Source organism: Puma concolor, chromosome A2 (genome assembly GCF_028749965.1).
Source record: "Puma concolor isolate L17-30 chromosome A2, mPumCon1.1.hap2, whole genome shotgun sequence".
NCBI lineage: Eukaryota > Metazoa > Chordata > Mammalia > Carnivora > Felidae > Puma > Puma concolor.
The window spans coordinates 150,580,741-150,601,653 of NC_141668.1; the positions used below are offsets into that span (position 1 = coordinate 150,580,741).

A 20,913-nucleotide genomic window follows, 5' to 3' on the forward strand; every position below is an offset into this window, starting at 1 on the left:
TATTCCTTTGCCCTCACTCTAGTCCCTCAAGACTCAAGCATGAGTGGTCTCCCCTTGCCTGGGTGCCAGGCTGCTGGCAGTGCTACCATCTGCTTACTTCTACCCCCTGTTGTGTAGGACAGGTCCCTCCCTACCGCCTATGCTGGGATTTTCTCCAAATAAAGAGGGTAGGGTGCTCAGGGGCTCCCGGCCAGCTCCTTCAGTAGAGCATGCGAGTCTTGATCTTGGGGTTGTGAGTTTGAGCCCCATGTTGGGTGTAGAGATAACAAAAATAAAATCTTAAAAAAAAAAAAAAAGAGGATGCTCAGATGTTGGGTATTCTCACATGGCAAATAACCAGCTACTCTCCTTTGGCTGCCTGGATTCTGCCTTATTTATCCTGACCTTTGCAGCCTGTGCTGTGGTTCTGCCCTCCCCAACCTTCCACTCTACTTAATTTGGTTTTCTCAGTCTTTCTAGAATGTGTTTGTTCATTTCTGTGTCTTTCTCATTAGTCATGTGTACCTTTAGCCTAGATGGTCTCCCTTCTTCCTTTTCTTTGTAAATTGAAGGCAGTTCTAAGTGTCCCTGGGTTATTTGGACTTGAGTGAGCTTTAAGATGTAACAGCTCTAACATGGAGCCTAGTGCATAGTAGGTACTCACAAAATGTTAACCTCTGTGCTAGACTATTTCATCTGAAGTAGTCTGTAAAACTAGAGGAGTTTTACTTCACACTCTCAAGTCCACCTTAATGGATTAGTATTCATAAAGCACTTAGAACAGTGCTTAACACATAGTAAGCACTACGTGTTTGCTAAATTAAATGACTTTTGTCTTATTTGATCTTTTAAAAGTTATGTTTTTATGACTCTTAACATAGCTCTAGTTTTGTTACCTATCTCAAAAACTTGTGTGTAAATGGACAATTGTAATAGTTTATAAAAGAGAGAATGACTTTATATATTGTTCACGTGTATTTTCCAATGAATTCTTTGAATATGGTGAGAATTTAAAAATGTATGGAGTTAGGGGGCGCCTGGGTGGCTCAGTCGGTTAAGTGGCTGACTTTGGCTCAGGTCATGATCTCTCAGTCTGTGAGTTTGAGCCCCGCATCAAGCTCTGTGCTGACAGCTCCGAGCCTGGAGCCTGCTTCGGATTCTATATCTCCCTCTCTCTCTGCCCCTCTTCCACTCATGCTCTGTCTCTCTTGCTCTCAAAAATAAATAAACATTAAAAAATAATAATAATAAAAATATGTGGAGTTCTTTTTTTTTTAAAGGTCATACCGATTAACTCTCAATAAGAGGAACTGTTGTATTTTGTTGTTTACTCTAGAATGGAAGCTACAAGAGCATTCATGCAATGGCCAAAGATATAGATCTCCTAGCAAAAAATGCCAAAACTTATAATGAGCCTGGTTCTCAAGTATTCAAGGTTAGTGTTTTGTTGTTTTCATTGCTAAGAGTGATACCTTAATGTAGAGCCAACAGTTTTTTTTTTTTTTTTTAATTTTTTAATGTTTATTTATTTTGAGAGAGAAAGACAGAGTGTGAGAGGGGGAGGGGCAGAGAGGGAGACACAGAATCTGAAGCAGGCTCCAGGCTCTCAGCTGTCAGCACAGAGTCCGATGCGGGACTTGAACTCATGAGCCATGAGATCATGACCTGAGCCAAAGTCGGACACTTAATTGACTGAGCCACCCAGGCGCCCTAGCCAACAGTTTTTATATAATGACTTTATTGAGTTAAAATTCACATACCATACATTTCACTCCAGGTTAATTTAATGGCTTTTAGTTTGTTCACAGAGTTGTGCAGCCATCACCACAATCGGGTAGCAGTCCCTCCATTCCTCCCCCACCTCCCGTCTCTCAGCCCTAGTAGCTCAGTCCACTCTCTGTCTCTGTGAATTTGCTTGCCTGTTCTGGACATTTCATATCAGTGGAGTCATACAGCATGTGGTCCTGTGTGTCTGGCCTCTTGCCCTGAGCGCAGTGCTTTTATGGTGCTCTCACGGAGCTCATGCTGCAGTAGGTGTCAGTACTTTGTTCTCGTCTCTTACATTTATATACTGCTTATTGTTTACCCACTTGTCAGTTGCTAGACATTTGGTTGTTTCCATGTTTTGGCTATTATAAATAATGCTGTGTAAGCTTTTATGTAGACATAATATCTTCATTTTCCTTAGGGACATACCTAGGAATGGAATTGCCGGTTCACATGGTTAACTATATATTTAACTTTTTGAGGAACCACCACATTGTTTTCCAAAGTAGATACACCATTTTACATTCCCACTAGCAATGTGCAGTTGAAATTTCTCCACCTTCTCACTAACATTTCCTTGTCATTTTTGTTTTTGTTTTTATGATAGCCATCCTCATGGGTGTGAAGTAGTATCTCATTGTGTTTTGATTAGCATTTCCCTGATGATTAGTGATGTTGAACATCTTTTTATGTGCATATCAGCCATTCATATATCTTCTTTGAAAAAATTTCTGTTCAGATCCTTAGCCCATTTTTTTATTGGGTTACTTGTCTTTTTATTGTTGAATTGTTAGATTTCTTTACATAGTCTGGACATTAGAGTAGATATCTGATTTACAAATATTTTCTCCCATTCTATGGATTGTTTTCACCTTCGTGATAGTGTCCTTTGACACAGAGTTTTTAATGTTATTTAGTGCAGTTTGTCTGTTTTTCTGTTGGTTGCTCATAATTTTCAGTGTCATATATTACTTAATCCAAAGCCACAAAGATTTCACCTTTGTTCTCTTCTAGGAACTTTATAGATTCAGCTCTTAGGTCTAAATGTATCCATTTTGAATTAATTTGTGTATACCTGAGGTAGGTGTGACGTAGGGGATCTACATTGATTCTTCCCCATGAGATACTCATTTGTCCCACCACCTTATATTGAAAAGACTATTCTTTCCCCATTGAGTTGTGTTGGCTAGAGGTTGACTATCAGTGCATGGGTTTATTTCTGGAAGCTCAGTACTCTTCCATTCATTTATATGTCTCTTTATGCCAGAGGTAAGGTTCATTTCTGAGCCACTTTAAACATTGATTTAATGTCTCCTTTTAAACCTCATTAATATAGAAAGCGACTTCTATAGTATAATACACAATGTAAAATGACTACTTCACTGCTTTGTGATGTGAGTCGTTGCTAGAAATTTTGTAGTCCTATAACACAGTTGCTTTAGAAATGCCTTGAATTAATCATATGTCATTGGGAATTTAGCAAAGGATTCTCAGAAAACCTTTTGAGAATAAAATCATTGACTTCCAGAATACTGATTCATATATAGTTGCTTTTGGTAGTTCATTTATCTTTCATCTTTTAGTAAACTTTCATCTTTTAAGAAACTGCAAGTGAAAAATCAGAGAAACGAACAATAAAGTTCTTAAATTTTTAGTCCTTAATAGGACACTTTAATAGTATAGTACCAATAGTTTGTTGATGCAGTTAAGATTGTACTTTTTGGTCTGATTATTTTCCCTTAAATAAATTTTAGAGAAAAGGGAAACTAGATTTGATCTGTTGTATGCTATTGATTTCAGTAAGTACATTCATCCTAAATTTGTGTGTGTAGTCTTTAATCTTAGAAGTATATCAATTTTTAGGTCAGTGGACATAGGTAGAGTTGTTCATTTTCACTCATTTTTCCTTGTTCACTGTTAGATTTTTGTGCATTACTTGACTAATTGTGAAAGAGGTAGGAGGCTTTTTAACTTCCATAGAATTATGACTGTGTTTTTGAAAGTTATGGAAAGGTTAGAGGATGCAGCTTTATGGGCATTAAATGGAAGTCTACTCCAAATGGAAGAGTGCCGTAGAAAGTGCTCTTTGATGGCATTTTAAACTGTCCTTTTTTCCTAAACCAAATAATTTTATGTTGACAGGATGCAAATTCTATAAAAAAAATATTTTATATGAAAAAGGCAGAAATTGAACATCATGAAATGGCTAAGTCAAGCCTTCGAATGAGGTATGTTTTTAAAATGTTTAAAATCCTTGTGCCTTTATTATTTGCCAAATTTTCCAGCTAGTGGAATCAGTGCAGTGTAAAACAAAATGTATGTTGCATTCGAAGATTATGTTTACAGTTAGTAATGTAATTCTGAAGAGAAGAGAGATTAACTCTTACCCAGCCCCTTCGTTGCAGCTGAAAGACTTTATTTAAAAAGAAACAATTTTTGAGGCTTAACATCACTATCTATTTTTATTGCTATGTATATATTTGTTTTTATATATACTATATATAATATGTATATAACACATTATATATGATAAGTGCATGTGTAATATGGTATTTGTATGTAACACATAATAGTATATATTTATATTAGCAGCGAGAGTATATAGCTAGGTGTCAGGAGATCTAAAGTATCATCCTGGCTCTTCCAGGACTTTGAACAAGTCTTATTTCTTGGATTCCATTTCTTCCTACTGGAAATGGAAGCTGGAGTGGCTGCTTTCAAAGCTTTCTCCTGACCCTGACATTTGTTTCATTACCAGATCCTCTGTCACTGCAGGGACCTTGAGCTCTCTAGGACCAGCCCTGGTCCATTCTCTTCTGCAGTCTTCAGGCTTTGGAACAAAGCCTGCTGTGGAGGCTCAGAAACACTTGAACATTTCTATTTAGAAACAAACCAAAAAATGCTTGTTTCCTTTTTGTCTACCCAGCATTCTGATTTCAGCTGTCAATTTTCTAAGGTTTTTTATCTTATCTGTGATAGGACTCCATCAAATTTGGCCACAGCCAGGCTGACAGGTCCTTCACACAGTAAAGGCAGCCTTAGTGAAGAGAGAAATCCCACTAGCAAGTATTACCGGTGAGAGAGTGAGTGTGTTTAATCTGAGAACTGACCATGTTTTTGAGGCGAGGCATATTAGTGTTTGCCTGATGGCTATCTTGAAATACTTCTTTTGGGTATAATTGGATTATTATGAGAATTGTTATCAAATGCCTTTTTAAAAGTTAAGTGCTATAGTTGGCCTGATCTCACCTCTGAAAAATGCATAGGCATAAGTTGTTTGTCTGGTAGTGTTTAATATTTACAATAAAATAAATGTGTGGTAAAATACTAAAAGATTTGGTATCAAAAGTAAGATTTCTTTTCACTGTAGAATATGAGCATCTTAGAAGAGAATTAACCAGTAATTATGAATGAATCTGTATTTTTCATAAAATAAAGAGTAGTGCTACATTTAAGTAACACACAATTGCAAGTAGCCTACTTTAGGCTTTCTACCACCCTGAGAGAGAAAAATTGGTCTTCTTGGCTTAGATTGATTATGGGGAATATAAAAAGTATAAAGATAAATTGAGCACACAGTTGAATAGAAATTCTTTTTTTTTTTTTTTTTTTTAATGTGAATGCTTTGTTAATAGTTCCTATTTCCTGTAAGGTAACCAAATTATTGTAACATTTTTTCCTGTCTTCTGATTGCTTGTTTTTCTTTGTAGAAATAAAAGAACAGTCCAAGGGGGTCGTTTGTCAGCAATTACCATGGCACTTCAGTATGGCTCAGAAAGTGAGGAGGATGCTTTAGCTGGTAGGTGTTAGGTCTTGACAAGTTAATGCCTTCTCAGCTGATCCTTCTGGTGAAGGGAAGTTACAGTAACTTTGGTCTGTCTGGGAGTTTGTCAGTTTTGGAGTACATGCTATTTTGTTGCATTTTGATTCCGCTCTTTGGGTGGCAAACTTATCAAAAGCTTGTTTATTTTATGTTATAGCTTGTATCTAATAAGTAAATACTTTTGCCAAACAGTTGGTTTGCTAGCCTTAGCACATCCCGGTTTCAAGCCTATAAATGATAGTGAGTACTAGTGATGCCATCAGGAAACCCGAGAGACATTCACGCCATCTTAGATTTCTAGGCCACTGCCTTACATTTTTAGTAAGCTATAGTTTCTTCTTGGCAGGAGCTTCTGATTAAAGATAGACATAAATTATAATCAGAGCAGCCTAAGACAACAGGATCAATATAAACAGGCAAATGTTCTGCAGTTAGAGAATACATGTTCTTCTCAGATTCACATTGAACAGTCATAAAAATTGCCCATGTACTTAGCCATGAAACAAATTTCAACCAATTTGAAAGTTGGGTATTTTACAGACCAAATTTCTGACCATAATGCACCTATCATAAGCACCCAATCTTGAAAAGATAAAATTTAAAAAACAAACACTTAGGAAAGAGAAAAAATTCCAAATGTTTGGGTTTCTCTTTTTAAAAAAGAAAAATTATAATAGAAATTTAATTACCTGAAATTGAACAATAGCAATAATGAACATAATATATGTCAAAACAGTAGGGATACACTAAAGGGCTATTTTGGAGGGAAACTTACAGGCCTGATTGCTTCTGTTTAGAAAAGCAACTCATAAATAAATAAAAACGTTGAAAAAAAAAATTAAAAAAAAAAAAAAAAGGGGGCGCCTGGGTGGCGCAGTCGGTTAAGCGTCCGACTTCAGCCAGGTCACGATCTCACGGTCCGTGGGTTCGAGCCCCGCGTCAGGCTCTGGGCTGATGGCTCGGAGCCTGTTTCTGATTCTGTGTCTCCCTCTCTCTCTGCCCCTCCCCTGTTCATGCTCTGTCTCTGTCTGTCCCATAAATAAATAAAAACGTTGAAAAAAAAAATTTAAAAAAAAAAAAAGAAAAGCAACTGAAAGTCAATGAACTAAGCACCCAACATAAGTAAATAATAAGAGAATAAAAGCAGAGACATAGAAAAAAAGGTAAGAAAGCTAAGAGCAGAAACGAATTTGTTTGAAAGGAAACCTATAGTAGAGAAGATCAGTGAAGTCAAAGTTTTTCTGTTACAACTGTTAATAAAATAGGCAAATCTGTGGTGAGAATATCAAGAAAGAAACCGAAGGAACAAATAAAAAATACTAGGGGAAACAGGGAGCATACAGATTAGAAAGAATGTATGAACTGCTTTATGCAAACAAATTTGAACATTTAGATGAAATGGGCAAACTCCTAGAAAGTGATAAATACCTGGGGCACCTGGGTGTTTTAGTCAGTTGAGTGTCCGACTTCGGCACAGGTCACGGTCTCGCAGTTCATGAGTTCAAGCCCCACATCAGGCTCACTGCTGTCTGTGTCAACGTGGAGCCCGCTTCAGATCCTCTGTGCCCATCTCTCTACCCCTCCCCCACTTGCGCTCTCCCATAAATTAAATAAATAAATAAGTAAACAAACAAACCTAAAACAGATTCAAGAAGAAAAAGGCTTATTAGTTGTATCAGCATTAAAAAAATTATTATGGGGCGCCTGGGTGGCTCAGTCGGTTAAGCGTCCGACTTCGGCTCAGGTCACGATCTCGCGGTCCGTGAGTTCGAGCCCCGCGTCGGGCTCTGGGCTGATGGCTCAGAGCCTGGAGCCTGCTTCCGATTCTGTGTCTCCCTCTCTCTCTGCCCCTCCCCCCGTTCATGCTGTCTCTCTCTGTCTCAAAAATAAATAAATGTTAAAAAAAAAATTAAAAAAAAATTATTATAAATCTTTTCCCATAAAAACACCAGGCCAGACATTCAAGGAACAGAATTATATACAAACTCCTGCATAGAATAGAAAAGGAGCTCCAAAAAGGAGCTCTCCAGTTTATTTTTTAAATCCGATAGAACTTAGATATCCAAACTAAACAAAAAGAAACACACTGTATCTAGCAGTATTTGTAAAAGATAATGCATGATGACACAGTTGGTTTTGCTCCAGGAATGCTAGGTCACTGCAGTATGAGAAAAGGTAAAAAGAGCACAAGGGAAATACTTACAGCATTCCCTTTACTGTAAGTAAGAATGTCGTTACCTCTTTTGATCAGAGGCCAGACAACAATGAAGGAGTAAGAATCAGAAAAGAAGAAGGATTTATAAAGATTGCAGTTGAAAGATTGTTTTTTGAGTTTTCTACTGAGAAGACTATACAGATAAATTATTGGAATTAATAAGAATAAGGTGCTAGATATAAGATCATTATCTAAAAATTTATTTAATTTCTGGAATCAACCACAAAAAGAAAATGTAATTTTTTTTCTTAATGTTTATTTTTGAGAGAGACGGAGACAGAATGCGAGTGGGTTAGGGGCAGAGAGAGAGGGAGACACAGAATCTGAAGCAGGCCCCAGGCTCTGAGCTGTCCACACAGAGCCCGACATGGAGCTCGAACTCACGGACTATGAGATCATGACCTGAGCTGAAGTCGGACGCTCAACCGACTGAGCCACCCAGGCGCCCCAGAAAATGTAATTTTTTAAAGATAGGGTTGAAGTAGCAGCAAAACATATCTAGGTATATAAATCAACTACGTATGTGCAAGCTCTCTACAGAGAAAGTCAGCAGTAGTAGGGTCAGAAAAAACTAGTTTCAGATCCTCTCTTTGCTTCTGTCTCCATGACTAGATCCAGAGCCTCTCTCAAATCCCCTGAGACTGGTAGTGTACCCATCTCTTAACACTGTAACTGAGTACTTAATTAATAAATGATTGTCATTCTCACCTGGGAACAGTAGTGATTTTGATTAAGAAAACTTAAATTATGGTCCTTATATGCTATTATAGAATTTAGGGAAATGAAGAATATATTTTGTTTTTCTATAAAAATGACTATATGTTGTTTGTTTTGGTGTTTTTATGATAAGCTTCTATCTGAAACTTCCCTCAATAAGGGAAGACCTCATTCTTAAGGGATGCTATAGATCAGTGGGGCAAAATCACACAGAGTTAAAGCAAAACCAGATCTACCAATATCAACCCAACATCAGTATACATTTCTATGACCATAAACTGCATGCTGTTGCTTTAGTTCTGAGATCTGTGTATGGCTGGTTGCTGCTTTTCTTGGCCAGACACATACAGCAAGGAGTCTCTAAAGGAGTCACATTTAGAAAAGAGAAACTATTTTGGGGCACCTGGGTGGCTCAGTCGTTTGGGCGTCTGACTTCGGCTCAGGTCATGATCTCACCGTTTGTGAGTTCGGGCCCCACGTTGGGCTCTGTGCTGACAGCTCAGAGCCTGGAGCCTGCTTCGGCTCCAGTATAACATATAACAGTATAACATATTCTATGTAACATTTTACTCTGTTTCTGTGTAACATTTCTCTACACATACAATTAAGCATTACTAACAGCATCTTTAATGAGGGCTGGAAACTATTCTTTTAATGTAAGTATTCTCAAACATACATAAGTTTAAGCTGGAAGGTGGTTAGAAGCTTTAAAGGTTGGTTCTCTCTTCCCCTTATAAATAAATACCTTTTTTGTCTTTTATTTAGCTGCACGTTATGAAGAAGGAGAGTCGGAAGCAGAGAGCATTACTTCATTTATGGATGTTTCAAATCCTTTTTATCAGCTTTATGACACAGTTAGGAGCTGTCGGAATAACCAAGGGCAGCTTATAGCTGAACCTTTTTTTCATTTGCCTTCAAAGAAAAAATACCCTGATTATTATCAGCAAATTAAAATGCCCATATCCCTACAACAGATCAGGTAAGATGTCTTCTACATTATTCCGTAGAAATCCATTTTCTTATGGTTGAGCCCTGCATATCTGTCTCCTTCCTAAAATGGATAAGGATATTAAAGGTAAAAATGTTTGCATGTCTAGAGTATGCTTGAATATTACTCCTGTGTGAAGGGTGAGAAATAAATTTGATTACATTCAAATGGTATTCTTTGTACTACAGTAGAGTCAAGGCAAGTGAACCAAAGTTATTCCAGCTAGGCAACTCAAAAGTCATATAGCTCAGAATTTAACTGTCCATTTTCTTACAACTGAGCAAAACACAAAAATCTTTCTGCTTATACCTCTCAGTGATATTTTAATTATAACAGTTTAACTGTATTTAAATTTTGTATCTACAGTTGAGCCCCCAGAATAAGTATAGTTAGCTCTTAGAGAATTCATTATTTGAAACAATACCTGAAAGATGGCCCATCTTGGTTTCCCTTTTCTGTATAGAAAATGGTAAAATAATCAGAAGAGCCTAGGTGGCTCAGTTGGTTAAGCATCTAACTCTTGATTTTGGCTCAGGTCATGATCTCACAGTTTGTGGGTTCAGGCCCCTTGTGGGGCTCTGTGCTGATAGTGCAGAGCCTGCTTGGGATCCTCTCTCTTCCTCTCTCTCTGCCCCTCCCCTGCTTGTGTGCATTCTCTCTCTCACTCTCTCAAAAATAAATAAACTTAAAAAAAAAAGAAAATTACCATTGAGGGATGACTGGCTGGCTCAGTTGGTAGAGCATGGTAACTCTTGATCTCAGGGTTGTGAGTTCTAGCCCCACATTGGGCATGGAGACTACTTTTAAATAAACAAACAAATAAAGAATCATTGGGAAATCAGCCAGACAGAATACTGAAACCACCACATTATTAAAAATAATAGGAAATAAGTAATATTGTAACTCTCACAGTGTGGGTTAGGTTTTACAGTATACCTAAATAGAGGTAACAACACAAAAATAATTGGGTAAAATCACACTAAGCTGATATTTACCAGGGCAGGTGACTCACTTTCCAAATAATAGAAATTAAAATTCTTATACTTGCTGAATCCTAGAAAATAAGTTTGGCTAGCAACAGGTGTTTCCTGGTTTTGCATTTGTAATTTCCATGTTCATCATTTGATCAGTAAAATTTATGGTGTTTTTACTTAATCCAAACTTGGGAGGTTTTGTACACAGGTAGGATAATAGAAAATTAGTTTATTTTGCCCTCTTAAAATAGTATTGAAATTAAAGCTGTCATTCATGAAGAAAATCATTTGGAAATTGTCTTTTATACTCTTTATCTTGGGAAAGGTAGTGACAGTCTTCTAGATGTTGAGAGGTTCTCTTTTAACTCAGCAATTTTTGTCCTTAGTTTCTTTTCTCCCTCAGTCTTTGTTGTTGTTCAGTCTAATTCATTAATTCAAAAGAAGACATATTTCAAGCCAACTCAGTCACCTGCCTACAACCTTCTTCTGGTTAAAATTTTCTAGTATAAACCTTGCTTTGTTAAGTCAATAATTCTGTGCCTTCCCCCTTTTTAAATTTACTTTTTGACAGTTGTCTGGCACACAGGTAGGGGAGTGTGAGGAATGGAGAAGTGGCTGAGAACTAGCTGGGAGCACAGTAGAATTCTGCAGGGTCAGCTTTTAGGGTGACTCATCTACCTCCTTTCTAAGGACCCACAGGCCAGTGGTGCCTAACAGGAGCTGGACCACCTTCCGTTGTCTCTCCATAGGAGCAACAGGGAAATTGACAGCAGTACTGCCGACTAGAACTTTCTGTGATGGTGGAAATGCTATTTTCTCTGCCCTGTGCATTATGGCAGCCACTAGTCACACGTGACTATGGAGCACTTGATATGTGGCAGGTGCAACTAAGGAACTAGATTTTAAATTTTATTTTGATTTAAATAGCTACACGTTGCTAGTGGCTACTCTATTATATAGCCTAGTCCTAGGAAGATTTGTTGGCAGAAGTATGATAGTTGAGTGTCATCAAAAGCAACAGAAATGGAAGAGTGGTCAGGAACTAGACAGTGTGGCTCCATATGCCACCTTTCACTGTGCTGAGTCTTGTCAGCCCCGTCTTTTATTTCCCATTCGGCCCATCCCACCCCTACTATGCTTGATTAACATCAGTCTGATGAATATCTGAAGATTTACTGTAGATTGTCACTTACAAGTTTGAGTTCCATGTCTGTTCTTCATGGGTATTGAGAATACTCAGCACATTACCCCTGGAGTTGGCCTGAATAATGATGTCTGAGGCTGTAATTTAAGTTCTGGGTGCTAGCTACATAAGCTGGTACTGAGAACTGAGTTTCTGCATCGTTGTTGTTTGCTTCATCCCACAGATGTCCTCTAACACTCGTGTCTTTTTAAGCCCACATGGAATCTGCACATAGTTTGTGGGTGCTTCCATCAGAAGATTTCAAAGTCTATCCTAAGTGCATATAGTTAGGGCAAACTGGCTCTTAACTTCATATAAAATGTATAAGGGACTTTATGAGAGTTGGTGTTAGCAATAGCCATAGTGTCTGAGAGACATATCAGAATTCTTAAGGCTTTTGGGGTGCCCGGGTGGCTCGGTTGAGCGGCTTCGACTCCAGTCATGATGTGTCATAGTTTGTGAGTTCAAGCCCCGCATTGGGCTCTGTGCTGACAGCTCGGAACCTGGAGCCTGCTTCAGATTCTGTGTCTCCCTCTCACTCTGCCCCTCCCCTGCTTGCATGCTCTCTCTCTCAAAAATAAATAAACGTTAAAAAAAAAATTATTAAGACTTTTTAAATTTTTTTTTTCAACGTTTATTTATTTTTGGGACAGAGAGAGACAGAGCATGAACGGGGGAGGGGCAGAGAGAGAGGGAGACACAGAATGTGAAACAGGCTCCAGGCTCTGAGCCATCAGCCCAGAGCCTGATGCGGGGCTCGAACTCACGGACCGCGAGATCGTGACCTGGCTGAAGTCGGACGCTTAACCGACTGCGCCACCCAGGCGCCCCAAGAATTATTAAGACTTTTAAGTAAAATAAGTAAAAACGTCAATTTTAAGCCATCATAATGAGTTACAAATGTTTGTATCGGAAGGGTGGTAGTGAATGGACTCTGACGTGTGTGCGTCTCATTTACCATCTTAAGATATCTTCGTTGTACATACATGTATCCCCTGAGTTGCTCTTTCATGGTGTTGCCAGTACTTTCTCTTTTCTTTCACCCTTATGAATGGGAACGGACTTTTATTTTCAGAAGTGGCTAGATCACCATGGTTCTTCATTAAGGTAGCTTAAAACCTCCTTGATTTTTTTTTCTCTTCTTGGGGTTTGAATATTAGCCACTATGGGTTTTCCATTAGGATTTTTGCTAGTATATTTGCTTTGTAATTGACCACCTTGACACCTAGGTCCTCTTATTACTTCTTCTAGTGTTTCGTTCTTCTGGATTTTCAGGTAGACTGTTGTGCTAACTACAATGGTGCTTTTGCCTCCTGTATTGAAAGTGCCCCTACCAGGCCTCTAATCAATGTCACCAGTGAAGAGGCCAGTCACTGCTTGCTAAGACTTTCAGTAAGGATGTTCCATCGTTTTCGTAAAGGCAAAGTGTAGCTATGTGTTTGTCTTTCACAGAACAAAGCTCAAGAACCAAGAGTATGAAACTTTAGATCATTTGGAGTGTGATCTGAATTTAATGTTTGAAAATGCCAAGCGCTATAATGTTCCCAACTCAGCCATCTACAAGCGGGTCCTAAGATTGCAGCAAGTCATGCAGGTATGATGCCTTGGGTTTGCTTGGCTGCAGCGTGTGTGACTGAGGTGATTTCACAAAGTACGAGGCTGTGCTTTTAAGAGGTGTGATTTCTCCCAGCATTGACACATCATTTATTTCAGCCACAAGTCCTGCTGGGTACTTTTTTAGAGTTGTCAGGACCATGTAGAGTAAAAGAATAGTTTAGACTTAGTTGCCTTTGTGAGTGGAAGGAGCGGGGATTTGTGCCTGGGGAGTAATTTTACAGTCCTCAGGAAGTTTCCTTCCAGTCACAGACAATATTCTGTTATTTAGATTTCATTTCTTTTGTCCTAGATTTTGCTAAGGTGGGATTAGTCCTAGGAGAAAGGACACCTTAGAGCTAATTCATCATTGTACAGTGTCCATGAATTTATCAGATCCTTTCTGATGGGCATCTGGAGTCATGGGTCCCTTATGGGTTTTGAAAGATAAAGGAATAGATACGAAATACAAAGTGTGTCTGTTGGTTTTGGGTAGACTCTTTCTGGAAAGAGAATCTCAGAGCAAGGAAGCAACAAAAGCAATTTTAGACCACCTATAGAATCTTCATTTTGTATAGTCAGTACTAGCATGAGTGCTGTGGATTTCAAGTATTTTCTTTCAGTACTCTGTATATCTTCTCTAAGTGCGGTGGTTGGACTTTCAGCTGTTTGGCAGAAGGTCTTTAAAAATGCATGTGTTGAAAAGTAGACCTTCTTTCACCTCTCACATTAAACTTTCTTCTTAGCCACACCATTGCTTAAGAAGTGAAGGGTACCAGAGACCGTCTTTGAATTGGCTTTACTTAAAATGACCCCTGGGGCCGGATGCCCCTACAACTTGCTTCAGTGCTTTTAATGTCTGTGCCCTTTGTAGTCTTGCATTTTAGTTATTGTTGATTCCTCAACCCTCTGGATCTGTTTTTTTAACCTACTTTTCTGTCAAGCAGGCTTTTGTTGATTGGGTTATTGAAAATCTTTACGGACTCTAATTTTGTGCATCCTCCATGCGGTTGTATTTTTCTAAAAGAATCTGCTATGTCTAGCTTATTAATAATCATATATTCTAGGAGTGTTCAGCACGTGAGCTTGACTCCTGGGATCTGCTCTGTTTCAGGCAAAGAAAAAGGAGCTTGCCAGGAGAGACGACATTGAGGATGGAGACAGCATGATCTCTTCGGCCACCTCTGATGCTGGTAGCGCGAAAAGAAAAAGGTACACACTCTTCTCACAGCTGGAGACACCTCCGTTTTTATTATTTTGTTTTTGAGAAATGCAGAAAAATGTGTTTTTAAGCGATCAGGTATGAATTTTCTTATAAGCTTTAATTATCTAATAACACATCTTCTGTTAGAATTCATTTGTAAATTGTATGATTAGCACTTTTGTTGGTGCAAGTACCGTACTGGTGTTAGATGATCAAGATGAAAAATGGTGACTACTTACGTTGCTTGGAAGAACATGTTCCTCTTTTTGCTGTCCGGGTTATTTTGTTTAATGTGGCATTTCAGGAGTGCCACTTAAATGTGATTTAGGTAATTTCTACATGGTGAATTGCAAAACATTCAGTACTATCACTGCAGTGAAGTAAGTCACTGATACTCTTACATCCTTGTTTTTCCTTATGAATCTGATCTTTATTTGCCATTTTAAGGATGTCAGATTGTAAACTACCAAGTCATAACTTCTTGTAGATCATACAATGCTAAGCCAGATGTTTGCTTTTCTCCTCTTTCTAATCTCTCTCTGAACTTCCCTAACCCTTCCTTTCTCTCACGGGTTGTATGGAAGGGCACCTCACTATGAGATTCTGAAGCTGGACTCCATAAAAAGTCATACAAGAACATCTCTTCTATCTACGCCTCCCACACAGAGTTTCTCTGGCTTGATCTTTGTGGAACACCATATTCTCCCTCAGCCTTAACTGTTTCACCATCTCTGTAGCAGCAGTCACTCCAGGGAGGACACCTTAAACAAGAAATAAGCTAATCGCTAATAGCGGGGACAGGTTCAAAGTTGAATAAAGAAGTTACTAGTAACTGTTGACACTGTTCTGTTCATGCACTAATAGATCCACTAAGATCAGAGGATTAAAGAAGTGGCTTACAAAAGAGAAGCTGTCCTGTCTTTTCCTCTTATAAATAGCATTTGGGAAAAATGTTTTAGCTTTGAAAATAACTGCTGTGCTATGCCATGGGAATTAAATTGATTGGTGTGCCCTGAGATGTGAGTCTCCTCCATTGCTGGCCTGTGAATTTCATCCTTCCAAGTTCTTAATTCCTTGTTATACCAGGGACAACGGAGGAAAAATGTGAAACCAGATCAGAGACATCAAATCAAGAACATCTTTGAGTATAATTATATAACTCTACTACAGCATCACCTGTGTTTTCCAGATCAGTCACCCATCAAAGATAAAAACTTCTAAGGCAAAAGAAGGTAATGGAGGCAAAAGTGATGGTACAGTTAGTGCCAACACTGAATGAAAAGAGAGATCTTAAACTAGTTGAGTGTTAAAAAAGCAGTTCCGAAGAAGCCTTAGCCCAGGCCAGAAACTTAAAAGTACCTATCTCTCTCTGTCACTTGTAGTTTGTGGGACAACCCAAGTACATCAAAAGAAAGTTATTACTCTAAAACCTCCCATTAAAAACAAAACTAAGAATTATGTTGTTGAAATCATAAAAATCCCACTTCAGACAAAAAGTCTCCATGAGCAGGTTTCCTAGGAAGTGTTTTGAATAATGAGGTGAAAAACACAAGAGCAAACATAAATCAAAGCTCAGGCAGTAAAAGAACATACCTGGTTTTGAAATCTAGGCATGAGCGGCCATTGAGAAGTTGAGAGAAGCAAGTCCTATACTCGGAACTGTGTGGCAAAGGAAGAAACATAATGAGCCTTTAGAAGGTAGCTAGTTATGTTAAGAGGTTTTGCTGATGAGAAATAGACTTTTTCCAGAATTCAGGCAAACATGGCTGCCTAATAGGTTAAGTTCAGCTTGTCCACAGAAGTCAGGGCCAGTACCATTCGACTTGATGACTCCTGAATATTGTGTATGACTCGATCTTTGCCTTTTTTTTTTTTTAATATCGCAGAGTATGAGAACAATTAATGTATGTTTTCTTCATTCTGGGAGTGCATTCTTCTCCCCCACCCCTTTGCCCAAAAATCTACCTGCTGTCTTCCAGGTTAAAATATTCCAAGTATTCTTAATATCTTTTATCCTTTGGATTGAAGAATCTTCTTTTTTCGCAACCTTATTTGGTTTATACATGATCCTCCGATGTTGCTTGTTTTGTTTCTCTTCACATGTAATGTTTGTTTCTGCTTTCCCAGGAACACTCTTGACAGTGAGATGTTGGGTCTCAGGAGGCTCTCCAGGTGTGCAGTCCTTTTTTATGCATAAACATATTTTTAAAAGTATAACTTCTGTAGCATGGTCAGAAGGTGAAAAGTGAAGACTTAAGCATGTGAAATGACAGTTTATTTTTGGGAGCCAGTTTATTTTATGAATAAAGCAAGCAGTATTGTTTGGAAGTATAGTTGGTAAAATCAATTCAGAATTAGTTAGCCTAGGTAGTTCAGAAGCCTTAATTTGTTGCCAGCTTTGCCAGGGGCAGCAAGCCCCCTCACCAGTCGTTGTGGTTTTGCTTGTGCAGCAGAAGGCTGAGGCCGGGAATACGGTGGCATCGCCAGGGTCCAGAGGCTGGCGGATGCTGATTCCCTTTCAGGATGTCTTTTACAGATTGAGGGGTGGTGGAAGGATCAAAATCAATGTTGACATTCCAAGTGATGTCAGCCTGTATTGGCGCCTATGCGTTGGGTTAGTGCTTCTCGAGCATGAATACATCTCCTCAGTCTCTGATCTTGCCCATGTTTTGTTTCTTTGATAGTATCCATTCTTTTGCATGTCACTTATGATTTTGAAAACAGCCTGCAAGTTGCCATGTTATAGTCTCAGTGATCATTGTGTGGTGCTTTTATTTTTACCTTAGCCTTCTGGCATTCATGGAGTGTCAATTGCTTGCAGAACACCAGACTCTGCTCTTACAGGCCATAAAGGAAAATGGTTAGGCATCATCTCTACCTGCCGGGAACTTACTGGCCAGAAGAGGCAGGTTGAAAACAAATGAAATTATGTGGAAGCAATGTAAAAAAATAATTGCACAAGGTACACTGTTGTGTAGTACTATAGAACTACATGCATGATTGCCCAGATAGCTCCAGGAAATATGATTTCCCTATCGTGCTTAAGAAAAGGTTTCTTAGATCACAAATTTAAGGAAAAGACCACGGGTTGTATTTCTTTTATATCGTTCATAGTGTATGCCGCTAGCTCTGGGTAGTAGTAGAAATACAAACGTGGGACATCATGAAGTAGTATCATACTCCCGAGCTCTAGAACTTAACTGCCCAAGTTCAAATCCTAGTTATTCTAATTAGCTTTGTGATCTGAACCTCGCCTCAATTTTCTCATCTGAAAATGGAATTGATAACTATACCTACATAAGATTGTTGTGAGGACCTGAGTGGTTAATGTGTTTGAAGCCCTTAGAACTGGGCCTAGATGCAGTTAGTACTCTGATTGTAACTCTGATTATTTCCTGGGAGTAGTTCCTATGACATTAAGACTCGGTAGATTTCATTTTGTGTTTAGTCCAATGTGTAGTCTGGGAAACTCATTAGAAAAGGTTTGTTATTTATTAAAAGGTTTTACTTATTAAAAGGTTTTATTCCTTAAAGGCTTAAAGATGCAGTGAATGTAACGAGCCTTGTAAAGGAGAGAACCTTTGGGTTTACTTAGCTTAATAGCAGACACCACTGAAACTCTAGGACCAGGTTGTTAAATGCTGGTAGACCTGGACGCTTATGAGGGTAGAGAGGCTCTTGGTAAGTGCTGACTTTTAGGAAAGGGAGCAACATCATACATTTTTCTTTGTTTGTTTTAACATTTATTTATTATTGAGAGACAGAGAGACACAGAGTGTGAGCAGGGGGGAGGGGGAGAAAGAGAGGGAGACACAGAATCTGAAGCAGGCTCCAGGCTCTGAGCTGTCAGCACAGAGCCCAACACAGGGCTCAAACTCACAGACTGCAAGATCGTGACCTGAGCCGAAGTCGGTCGCCTAACCAACTGAGCCACCCAGGTGCCCTGGGAGCCACATCATAAAAGCAGCCTGGTCTCAGTTCTCATTGGTCACTTTATGACGTTAGGTATTTGCTTGATTTCTTTAATCCTCCAGTTTTCCATCGGCAAAGTTGGGATTGTAAGTGTACCCCCGGTTCTTAGAGTTTGAGGATTAAATGAGATTGCACATGTAGTGCTCATTAGCACAGTCCCTGGCACTGTGGAAGGGAGTGCCAGTGTTAACTGTAACTATAAATGGGAATTTTGTGTTTATATGCAAATATGAATACATATAAAAAATAACAGCTTCAGAGGAAGAGTAATTGTTAAGGACATTTGAGAAAGTGGTCAGCCTCAGAGTATGAGGGTGAGGACTAACACTGTGGCATGAAAAATTGAAAGGCAAGATCAGACCCAGAAGGGCTGTGGAGGCCCTCTAAAACTTGGTGATAAACTAAGAGAAGCAAAAAGTGACAGTGATTACAGTGTTTGAGACTGGCTGGGAGTCAGGAGGATGTGGTAGTGGTAGCCCTGGAAAATCAGATTCAGAACAGAGCCTTTTCTAGCTTCTAATCTTTGTGCAAATTAGAAAAAGCACCCATTTCTCAAGACACTTTCATTTGTTAGAAAATTGCTATAATAGAATGATTTTGTTAGCACAGACCCCTTTATGGCCCATCCCTTATAAAATTTTAGAACTGCATATTTATTACAACAGTGTCTGTTATCTGAATTGGCATCCCCTTAAGTGTGGCACCTGTAAGTGCACAGTGATAAACAGCCCTGGATTTGAACTCCCTTGAGATATAGTTTACTTTAGTGTGTTCAAAGATGCTGATTAAAAAAAGAAGAATGAGTATGCCAGTTACAAGGTCCAAGATTTATGTGCCTTTCCCAAAATGGGGAGGAGTAAACAAACTATTTACAGTTGGTGGTCTGAGAGAGGAGGACAGGTAAGACGCATGGAAGCGTTCTAAGAAGAATCTGAAAAACAAAGTAACATTGAAAACAGTGAACAGAAGGGCAGCTAGGTGGCTCAGTCTGTTGAGCGTCCGACTTCAGCTCAGGTTATGATCTCGCAGTTGGTAAGGTCAAGCCCTGCATCGGGCTCTGTGCTGACAGCTCAGAGCCTGGAGCCTGCTTCGGATTCTGTGTCTCCTCCTCTCCCTCCGCCATCCCTGCTTGCATTCATCTTTCCATCTCTCAAAAATGAATAAACGCTTAAAAAAGAAAGAAAGAAAGAAAGAAAACTGAACAGAAAGTACCAGTTAGGGGAATATGGTATCTGTTTTTTGTAATGTAGAGTTTACTGCTTTCAGAAAGTACTTGAAGTTACTTCCAAGAGTCATGGATATAATAAAGTTCAGCATCCATATTGGAAAGAGATAAAGTAAATACACCAGCCACCCAAGCTAAAACAGTTGCTATAGAGAGAATGAAATTTAGCTCTTGAGTTTTTTCTGGCAGCCAGATTAAAACTAATGAACCAGTAGTTCTCAGTCACAAAGGCAATATAAGGATCCAGGAAAATGTCAGCAAAGTAACAAAACTGAGTTTGTTCAGACAAGGTTATAAGTGGCCCTGATAACAAAAGTTTTGCTTGCCTTTGAGGATAGAAACCAGTTACACATCACTCTCTTAAAGAGTGAATGATACAAATGGGAAAAAGATACTATTGGTAATAAAAGTCCTAAAAGAGTACATTTCAATTATTAGAGCACTGTCTTAAATAAACTCAGATTTCCCATTTTGAATTATATATTTTTTTACATGTTTGGTTTTTTGGGGTTTTTTTGAGAGAGAGAGAACACAAGCAGGGGAGGGGCGGGGGTGGGGGGCACAGAATCCGAAGCAGGCTCCAGGCACTGAGCTGTCAGCACAGAGCCCGAAGCAGGGCTCCAACTCATGAACCGTGAGATCATGACCTGAGTAGAAGTGAGATGCCTAACCAGCTGAGCTACCCAGGTGCCCCAGATTTCATATTTTGGATATGTCCCATATAAGGCTGCCTAGTGTCAGAGTTATCCCACTCGCCCATCTTTTACTTTGTTGACCCTTTTTCTAAAATCCAGTTAAAAGCCTTCCCTCCTCTTCAAAAAGCTCATGAAATTCTGCCCTAGATCCACTGTCAGAGTATTTGTAGCTTCATATAGAAAAGTCCAGTGGTAATTGGGAGTAGTGTACTAGAACTAGGAAGGGAAGAGAGCTTACCTGGACTAAGTAAGGCACCTTGAATTGTTATGTATGGTATTCCTGGAATGAGGAGTGATTTCATTTTGAGTTGATGATTGAAGAGATTTTTTAAGCTTGGGTTCAAAATGGGATTTCTGTGGATGGAACTGAAAGTATCATGCTAAGTGAATTAAGTCAGTCAGAGAAAGACAGATACCGTATGTTTTCACTCATGTGGATCTTGAGAAACTTAACAGAAGACCGTGGGGGAGGGGAATGGAAAAAATAGTTACAAGCAGAAAGGGAGGGAAGCAAACCATAAGAGACTCTGAAATACAGAGAACAGACTGAGGGATGGATGATGGGAGTTGGGGAGAGG

At 39.0% G+C, this 20,913-nt stretch overlaps 1 protein-coding gene across 47 annotated transcripts in view; it reads left to right on the forward strand.

Moving 5' to 3' along the window:
• PBRM1 (polybromo 1) overlaps positions 1-20,913 on the forward strand; it is a 116,901-nt gene that overhangs the window by 34,205 nt on the left and 61,783 nt on the right. For 23 of the 47 annotated variants that reach the window (XM_086697962.1, XM_086697966.1, XM_086697952.1 and 20 more), the window contains 8 exons: positions 1,316-1,414; positions 3,889-3,974; positions 4,726-4,821; positions 5,457-5,545; positions 9,267-9,480; positions 13,099-13,240; positions 14,354-14,451; positions 16,571-16,615. In XM_086697962.1, coding sequence (XP_086554088.1) covers positions 1,316-1,414; positions 3,889-3,974; positions 4,726-4,821; positions 5,457-5,545; positions 9,267-9,480; positions 13,099-13,240; positions 14,354-14,451; positions 16,571-16,615 — 869 coding nt within the window. The remainder of the gene's footprint in view (positions 1-1,315; positions 1,415-3,888; positions 3,975-4,725; positions 4,822-5,456; positions 5,546-9,266; positions 9,481-13,098; positions 13,241-14,353; positions 14,452-16,570; positions 16,616-20,913) is intronic. The other 24 variants (XM_086697961.1, XM_086697960.1, XM_086697970.1 and 21 more) reach the window with 3 other exon arrangements.